Source organism: Nicotiana sylvestris, chromosome 3, assembly GCF_000393655.2.
Source record: "Nicotiana sylvestris chromosome 3, ASM39365v2, whole genome shotgun sequence".
Taxonomy (NCBI): Eukaryota; Viridiplantae; Streptophyta; class Magnoliopsida; order Solanales; family Solanaceae; genus Nicotiana; species Nicotiana sylvestris.
In genome coordinates, this window is record NC_091059.1 from 14,916,922 (window position 1) to 14,927,030 (window position 10,109).

Consider the following 10,109-nt stretch of genomic DNA (forward strand, 5'->3'; position numbering starts at 1 on the left):
AAGGGCACTCTTGTGCACTAAGCTTCCGCTATGCGCGGGGTCCGGAAAAAGACCGGATCACAAGGGTCTATTGTACGCAATCTTACCCTGCATTTCTGCAAAAGCCTATTTTCAAGGCTCGAACCCGTGACCTCTTGGTTATATGACAACAAATGACTAATGACACTGATAAATTAAAACATGTAAATTATGTTAAGGCTCAAGTTTCTCAGATGAATTAATTTTTAATTTCAACTTCCTAGTTATATACATTTTTAAATATTAATCATCGTAACAAAGCCCTTTGTTGACTAAATTTTTCTTGATCATCAAAAGTAGAGGCAGATGTAGTGTTAATATTATGGACTCATTCGAACTCACTAGTTCTAACAAATTTATTACATAAGTACAAATATTATATTCCGAACCCACTTAGTTCTTTGATTTCAAACTCGAACTATAAGTTTAAATTTTATATTCGCCTCTGACTAAAAACAAAAAAAGATACATAGCAAAGTTTACTTTGCTAAAACAACCAAACCAATTAAACTAATCAAGAACCAGCCAAATAACTTTCACCAAGATCCTAAACTAATGTTCATTTGCTACAAAAGAGTAGTAGTATTTTTCATAACATAAAAGATAAATAAGTGAATATAAATTATGATTATTACTATGTGATTCTGATTTGGACAATCTTGTAAAAATCAAGAATAGCCGAAATGAGTCAGTAAGTGCAGAGCTACAGTTGAATAAGAGGTTGCCACGAAACGGGGTTTTGACCTTTTGGGGGGTTATTTTTACACGCTAAATTCCTCTTCTCATCCTTAAATCACCCCCTCCATCTTCCAAATTCTACAACTCCCTCTAAATTTTCACATTCTTTTTTGGAAAATTCTACTTTTACTCCTTTCTGTTTCTTCTATTGTGGTTTTCTTGAGGAACTGAACATTGTTCTTTAGGAAATAGAACTCTCTTGGTGTTTCTTTGTGCCTTTACCTCAAAATTTAAAACCCCAACTGGGTGTTTTTAAGATCTCAGAATTTTCTGAGTTAGTTTTTGGAGTTGTTGAAAGATTCAAAAGGAACCCCACTTGCTGTTTTCTTGATATATTTGTGTTACCTTTGTCAAAATTAAATTTTGATTGCTTTTTACTAGTGTTTTGGTCAAATTCTTTGACCCTTTTGGGTGGAGATAAGGAGGGTCAAAACTGTTAGCTTTGTTCTTATTGATTAGTTGCATAAAGCTAAGATTTTGAGCTTCAAAAGTTGGGTTTTTGAAGGTATTTTTCATGGGAAATTGTTGTGCAGTACCAAGTACTACTGATATAGATGAGCAAAAAAGGGGAAAAAATAAGCCAAATCCATTTTCTACACATAATCATGGAAATGGTGGGTACAACTCCTATGTATTGGAAAATCCAACAGGTCATGATATTGAGACCACATATGAACTAGGACGTGAGCTTGGCAGAGGTGAATTTGGGGTTACATATTTATGTACTGAGAAAGCTACAGGTGAATTTTATGCTTGTAAATCAATATCCAAGAAGAAGCTAAGGACTAGAATAGATATTGAGGATGTAAGGAGAGAGGTCGAGATTATGAAGAATTTGCCTCAGCATCCTAATATTGTTACCTTAAAGGATACTTATGAGGATGATATTGCAGTTCATTTAGTGATGGAGTTGTGTGAGGGTGGTGAGCTCTTTGATCGGATTGTCGCGAGGGGGCATTATACTGAGAGGGCTGCTGCAGCTGTGACTCGTACTATTGTCGAAGTAATTCAGGTGAAAATTCAACATTCTTGGTTTGTTTGTGATATAATTTTGCTTCCTTTGCTGTTTACATGTCAATCTAAAGGGTCTTGGTTAGTTGTCAACCTTCTGTTATTGCTTCGTTCGGTCACAGTAAGAATATGCTAGATTGTGCACACATAATTTGACCAGTGATGCAAAGGTTGTAGCAGAAATTTTTTTCTTTAAGAAAGTGGGATACTTAAAGGACTTTTCCTTTTCAGTAGGTCTCTTTTTAGGGTGTTTAGAGTGATCTCAAAACTTGTTATGCCTCCTCCTACTCTTAGGGGTCGTTTGGTTTGAAGATAAGTTATGCTGGGATTAGTTATATTAAAGATTAGTTATGCTGGGATTAGTTATATTATGATTAGTTATGCTGGGATTAGTTATCCTGATATTATTTCTTATTGACTGTTTGGAATGTTGTACTAATCCTGGGATTGCCAATTTTACTGCTTTATCCTGGGATTACTATTCCACCCTCTGGCAGGTATAAGTTATCCCGTTACTATTTTTAATCCTGAGATAACTTATCCCAGGATTAGTAACCAAACAAGGGATAAGGCGGTACTAAATTTTATCCTAGGATTATTGTTGCTTATCCATCATACTAAACGACCCCTTAGTTGCTGGTTTCAGGTCAGTTATGTCATGCAAAGTTATCCCCCTCAATTTTTTGGAAAATCAATATCTTATGGATTAATTACACTGCTCCATTTATCTGAGTGATTCTCATTCTTTTATAGTAAACTGAGATTAAATGTCTTGACCCCTAGAATAAGGAAGTATTAGTTAACTAGCGGACAAGATGCGAGTTAATTATTGTTTTTGATTGGAGAAAAGTTCATGATTTTCTTTGCTTTCGTAATAGATGTGCCATAAGCATGGCGTCATGCATCGGGATCTCAAACCTGAAAATTTCTTGTTTGGAAACAAGAAGGAAACAGCACCATTGAAGGCAATTGATTTTGGGCTCTCAGTATTCTTTAAGCCTGGTAAAACTCCTAATATTTGTATGTTGCTGCTGGATTTGCATAGTTGAGCATTTTATTCACTGTTGTGCTGATTTTACAGGAGAGAGATTTAATGAGATTGTGGGAAGTCCCTATTACATGGCTCCTGAGGTGTTGAAGAGAAACTATGGTCCAGAAGTAGATGTATGGAGTGCTGGAGTCATTCTTTACATCTTGCTATGTGGTGTCCCACCCTTTTGGGCAGGTTGGTTTAGTTACATTGCCAAATGTTTTGTACTGCATTTCTAAGTAAAAGTTACCGAATGCCACGATAACAATCAAATGGAAGAGTATTATTTATGTGCAGTAAGGCGCTTTATCAATTAAGTAACTATTGCCGGGTTTTTAGCGGTCATATGTATGTAATTTCTATCTGTTCCTCATTGCAGAAACTGAACAAGGAGTTGCTCAAGCGATCATTCGATCTGTTGTGGATTTTAGAAGAGATCCTTGGCCAAAGGTCTCTGATAATGCAAAAGACCTTGTGAAGAAGATGCTCAACCCTGACCCGAGCAAGAGGCTTACTGCTCAGGAAGTGCTAGGTAAACTATGCTCTAGAACAAAGTTCATTTTCTCTACCAATTTAGAATTCATTATTCCCTTTTTTCAAAGTCCGTTGAAGTAGATTTACAACTCATTACCGAATATATTCTCTTTGCAGACCATCCTTGGATACAAAATGCTAAAAAGGCGCCAAATGTTTCTCTTGGTGAAACAGTGAAAGCAAGGCTCAAGCAATTTTCTATGATGAACAAGCTAAAGAAAAGAGCTTTAAGGGTGCGCAATTCTGCTCCTAGTGAAACAAGATTATTTGTTTCTCCGTCTTATTTTTTCTTCAATTCAAATATTTTTCTGAAACCAGGTGGCAAATTCTCTACATTTTGTTTTTAAATTGCTTTTTCTGCCTCGCAGGTTATTGCTGAGCATTTGTCTGTGGAGGAGGTGGCTGGAATAAAGGAGGGATTCAAATTGATGGACATAGGAAACAAAGGGAAGATTGACATGAATGAGTTGAAAGTTGGATTACAGAAGCTCGGACATCAAGTCCCTGATACTGACGTACAAATTCTAATGGATGCTGTAAGTGTTAATTTTTTCATGAATCATTATTTTCTTCGACTTGAAATGATTGCAGATGCTTAGCTAATATACTCCTGGCAAAATTTTAAGTTACATACTTCTTCTATCTTGGTAGCTTTGATGGAATCACCTTTTCTCATGCCCCCTTGCTAGACATCTGGTTATACATAGTATTAACTAAAAGAACTTATTACTATATCACCTATAGGTCACGGGTTTGAGCCGTAGAAGCAGCCACTACTGCTTCCGTTAGGGTAGAATGTCTATATCACACCCCTTTGGGGTGCGCCCCTTCCTCGGACCCTGCGTGAATAGGGATGCTTTGTGCACCAGGCTGCCCTTTAACTTATTACCGTAGAAGAATGGTAGCCATGGGCGTAGAAGCTTCTTACTCTCTCCGTCCCAATGTATGTAGCGATGTTTGACTAGGCACGATCTTTAAGAAAGAAAGGAAAACTTGTGGTCTAGAACATGCCATAGATATTAGTGTGGCTATAAATCATCTCATTAAAGTTAAGATAGGAAATTTAATGTTAAATTGTTTCTAAATAAGGAAGTATGACATTCTTTTTGGAACAACAAAAAAGGAAAGTATAAACACATAAATTGGGATAGAGACATCTTCTTTTTTGCCAAATCAGAAGAAAAACTAAACAATGATACTTCGACAGGGCGATGTTGATAAAGATGGATATCTGGACTATGGGGAGTTCGTGGCAATCTCCGTCCACCTTAGGAAGATGGGCAATGATGAGCACTTGGAGAAGGCATTTGAATTTTTTGATAAGAACCAAACTGGATATATAGAGATTGACGAGTTAAGGGAGGCATTATCTGACGAGATTGAAACCAACAGTGAAGAAGTTATTAGTACAATTATGCAAGACGTGGACACGGACAAGGTCAGTTATATCATCAGACTCATCTGACTTCTAAACCTTTCTGCTGCTGTACATTTGTTTGTACAGGCGTTATTCTGGATGATGCCCCAGTTAGTTTCTCAAGGTTTTTATGTGCTTGCATTTTATACTTTTGCAGGACGGACGCATCAGTTTTGAGGAGTTCACTGCGATGATGAAGGCTGGTACAGATTGGAGAAAGGCATCACGACAGTATTCACGAGAAAGATATAATAGTCTCAGCTTGAAATTGATGAGCGATGGATCCTTAAAAGGGAACAACGAGAGTAGATAGCTTGAGAAAGAGCAAAATCCTTGGCTCGGAGTAGTAAGAAATTTTAAACGTAAAAGCTCATCTTTTGGCTTTTCAACATTCTTTTTAACTTTGATTTTTCCCACCTTTTGTTGTTTGTCTGAGCCCCCTTCATGGTGGGGGTCAATGGATGCCAGGTCCCCAGTATTTTGTTCCTTTAAGTTGCAATTATATTGTTTATTTCTTCTTTTGTTTGTTTGGAAGGTTGAAGAAATGTGTATGCAGTATAGGAAGGTGATTATTTTCTGGTTGTAAATAGTCTGTAATGTACACTTTCAATTATTCAGTAATGAAAAATCAATTACTATTTGAGTATGTCATTTTCTGTTTAAAATTTCAAGTGGTTCATGTCTTTCTTACTTTCTTGTTATTTCCTAAAGAAAATCTGAATATCGTTTCTCATCCCATTATATATTAGAGAATAAAGTCTGGACAATTGTTTATCACAATAATATTACAATATTTTACATAAACCAATGCTGTAAAAGAGACAGAGAAACTTCCAAGTTAATGATAGAAACTCAAGTACTACTACAACAACAATAACAATCCAGTATAATCCCACTAGTGGAGTCTGAGGAGGGTAGTGTGTACGCAAATCTTACTCCTACCATGGGTAGAAAGACTGTTTCCAAATAGACCCTCGGCATCCTTCCCTCCAAGAATTCCCCTTGCTTACCATCAGAGCAACCCATCTTGTCCCGAAAAAGTACAAATGCGAGTATTTTGAAAATCATAAATGCGAGTATTATGATAGAAACTCAAGTACAAAAAAGTGATAAAAGAGATGAATGAAAATCATAAATGCGAGTATTTTGATACAGCAGCCTAGCAAAGTAATTTGAAAAATGAAAAAAGATGAGCTAAACTCCATTGAAAATCATAAATGCGGGTATTTTTTTTTACTTAGAAAAAATATTTCAAAAAAATATTATAAATTGAAAGATACTCATAATGCTCTTATTTGCAATATACTGCACTGTATGAATCAAAATCTATCTTTAGAATATTTAAGCCAAGATAATACTAAGGGAAGAGTTCCCAAGTTGTCGTTTGTCGAAATAGCCCAAAAAGCGGCGAAGTCAGTGGTCGAAGAGTCAACAAGGGCCCAAGCCGAAGAGTCAACAAGGGTCGAAGTCGAAGAGTCAACAAGGTCGAGTACCTTTGTCAGAGTTGTAACGACTAGTTTCAAAGTAGGATATCAAAGAGAATATTCTAGTGGATATTCTCTGCACTTGTATTATTAGGATTTCTTAGGAACATGTTCCCTAGAAATAGAAAAATACACAATGATAGGAGACATATGATATTCATTTGTAAAGAACACACTTTGACTTAAAAAATCAGATCTCACTTGCTAAGATACAAACATCACCTTTTCACTGAGATTTTTGTCTATACTTTCTCACTAGATCCGAGAATAACTCAAATATTCATGAGATTGTCAGAAAGAACATCCACTTATTCCATCCTTTCTTAGGTGACTTATTCCTTCTATTTACTTAAATGCCATTTATTGTTATTCATTATCATTGAATGCTATATTATTACTTCTGATTTCTGGAATATGTATTATATGCCATTGTCGATGTACGACCCGATCTACATAATATTTGTTGCTTTTTTAAGAGCTTCATCTAAGGATATTATTGTTAGCTAAGATTAATCCTTATTCATACAAATTTAATTATTCGAATCAAGATCTATATTTTTTGGTCAAACAAGTACAGATCGACCATGCAAAAGTGTTGGATTGAGTTGTTCAAAAATCTTCAGCAGAGCATAAGTTAAACAATATCAAATGTGTGGGTTGGAATAGTTTCACTAATCCTTGAGTCGTTTTTGTTCCATTTTGTCCAATCATTTAATTAAGCAAACAAGAATATTTAAAGTTCTTTCAGATAGTGAGCTTCTTTGCTTTCTATGTTTCAGTCGTGACTTTCTATCAACCTAAAAGTCCTATTCAATCTAAACTATAGTAATACTTTGTAATTAAAAGTTAAGTAATTAAACTTGCACACAAAATTTTCACTTCATGTGCAACCCCAACTTCAATAGAAAATCAAAGCAGAAGACACAAAGGGTACGACTTTTCAATTACAATGAGCAAAATGAGTGACTTTTTAGTTATAAAACAAAATAAAACAACTTTTTAAAATAATTTTCATTAGTTCAGTTACCATATTGTATACAGTGAAAATCGGGGCTACCCGATTTCGTTCTTCAATGAAAAAAGTGATACCACGTCGGAAGACCAGGACGTCGAGCTCGGGGTCGAAGTTCTTTTCCAAGGTCGGGGTCGAAGTTCTTTTCCAAGGTCAGAAGAAAGCATGCTTCTAGATGACGCCGGTATGATTCAGTAACGGAAAGAGCGAGATACCCGCGACGAGCCGGAGATCATGGCGTGAATTTTGGAATGGATTGGTCTTCGGAAGTTAAACAACAGTCAAATATGATTTCCTACTATAACTAGAATTTAGAAGTGTACCTTATTTAGGACTCCCCTACTATATAAAGGGGGATCCCATCCATTTGTGAGATTCAATCGTTCACCGAGAAGAAAATATATGCTCATTACTTTCTTGCCATTTCATTTACTGTTCATCAGAGTTGCTTTATAATTAGCTATTCTTACTAGGGAGAAATTCAAAAATAGCTAGATTTACAAGTGGTCATTCAAAAATAGCCACAGTTTCAAAAGTAATCGCAATTTAGCCACTTTTTATGTAAAAATAAATCTGAACGAAAATACTGGTCAAAATTCGGAAAAATACTCCAGTATATTATACCGGAGTTCCAGTATAAAATACCGATCCAGCATAACATAGTGGAACTTTTCGCGTGTTGGAGTTCCAAGATAATATGCTGGAAGTTCATACACAAGTGCACCGATCTCCAGTATATTATGACTTTCCGTGTTGCAGTAAAGTAGTGGCTATTTTTCAATAACTTTGCAAACGCTGGCTATTTTTGAATGATCAGTCCGAAAACTGTTCTTTTTGTTTCCTGTATAGTACTTCTTATCTGGTATAAATATGGAATGATGGAAGATCAAGTTTTAACTTTTCCACTCTTAGATATATATTACCTTCTTTATGAGCTACCTACAGCAGTAACATACGTAAATATAAATGATATAATTGAAACAAAAATTAATTCGAGCTCACTGAATTCACAGTGTTTTCTTAAGGAATTTAATCCCCTCCTAGTACCCAAGGTTATGGATTATTTCCTCCCAGGATAGAACGAATTACACACTGGTGTAGCGGTACTTCAAACCCCAGTATTTCAGCGAACACAAAGTTCGGCAGCAAATCACACTTACAGTTATTTTGTTTGTAGTTTTAAAACAATGCAGAACAAGGGAGGAGAACTCAGAAGTCGAATGGAAATTCTGAGAGGAAGGAATGCAATGTATAGCCGATGTTGAATTCTTACTGAAGAGGATATCAGATTGCAATTCGTTTTTCCAATGTATACACAGTGTATACAGAGTGTAGTTTGAGTGTATACAGAGTGTATATCAATTATATACAGAGTGTATATCAATTACATACAGAGTGTATATCAATTGTATACTGTGTGTTTCGAGTGTTTTTTTCCGGTGTGTTCTTCTTTCTCTACAACTTCTGCTCTATTTATAGCAGTCATGTGAGAGAAGTCCATCCCCTCCATGGTGGAACAAGCATTAGGATATCATGGAGGAAGCACTTACATGGTGGAATGAACACTTGCTTGGTGGGAGGAGCACTTGGCCATGGTGGGAGGTGCACTAGGCATCTTGTTGCTTTCTTGGTGCAACACAATACACGGATTGGAAAACATCCGTTACAAACACGGATTATATCACGTTAATATTCACTATTAACAAATAAATTTGGTTCAAATAATTAATCAATCGATCGATCATTTGATCAAATCCGAATCCAAATCCAAATCCCATTTCCCATTCACTCTCATTTTAAGACTATTTCATCTTAAACAAAAACTCAACAATCCAAAACTCAACAATCCCTTACATGAATGGGGAATGACTATATCACAGAAGTATGCATAAAAACCTTGTGTGATTTGCAAGCAAGGATTAATTGCATTTGGATAAGTAGGTTTCCCTTTGAACTTTCCATAGTGAACTTATGTCGGATATACTCGGTCAATCGGTAGATTTGATATCTTTGAACCGTCGAACTTTAGTGTATACCTAGACAACCATAAGTCACACAATCAATTCCTTAACCGTCTTTGGTTCTCATTGTTGTGTTCGTTTCAGCCATGAACACTGCCTGGTTTCATAAGTGCATAGAGAATTGGCCTTGCAAAATTCTCCTTGAAGCGGCTAACACTTCACACTTACATAGGTGATTCCTAAACGTGTCATCCCGTAGATACACTATTTGATATACCCTGTATCAAATTTAGAAATCATTAAAAAGCCTTAATACTTTATCCTTGGTACTGAACATTGTCTCATCACGAGAATGGACTAAATTTTTTTTTGTTGACAATGTTGAACCGTCATTAATGACTTTGTTTGATTTCCTTGAACCTAGATCTTGGGATCTCCAGTCTTCTAGGTAGAGTTACCGCCACAATGACTTGTTCTTGGCCATAGTCCCATTCCCCTCGATGATTTCTCAACTACCTCTCTAGTTAGGCCTTTTGTAAGTGGATCTGACACATTATCACTTGACTTTACATAGTCAATCGTGATAATTCCTCTAGAGAGAAGTTGCCTAACGGTTTTATGTCTTCGTCGTATATGACGAGATTTACCGTTATACATAACGCTCCCAGCCCTTCCAATTGCCGCTTGGCTATCACAGTGTATGCATATTGGTGCCAACGGTTTGGGCCAAAATGGAATATCTTCCAAGAAATTCCGGAGCCATTCAGCTTCTTCACCGGCTTTATCTAAGGCTATGAACTCAGCCTCCATTGTAGAGCGGGCAATACATGTTTGTTTGGACGACTTCCAAGATACCGCTCCTCCACCAATAGTGAATACATATCCACTTGTGGACTTCGAATCA

The 10,109-nt window shown here is 36.3% G+C and overlaps 1 protein-coding gene across 1 annotated transcript; it reads left to right on the forward strand.

Annotated features, from left to right (window-relative positions):
• Window positions 1-759: 759 nt before the first annotated feature.
• On the forward strand, window positions 760-5,394 carry LOC104211424 (calcium-dependent protein kinase 7-like). The gene is made up of 8 exons (XM_009760470.2): window positions 760-1,768; window positions 2,646-2,769; window positions 2,849-2,992; window positions 3,177-3,329; window positions 3,449-3,564; window positions 3,700-3,867; window positions 4,539-4,769; window positions 4,906-5,394. Exons 1-8 carry the CDS (start codon window positions 1,271-1,273, stop codon window positions 5,059-5,061), a joined length of 1,590 nt encoding a protein of 529 aa, XP_009758772.1. The 5' UTR covers window positions 760-1,270; the 3' UTR covers window positions 5,062-5,394.
• The last annotated feature ends 4,715 nt before the right edge of the window (window positions 5,395-10,109 follow it).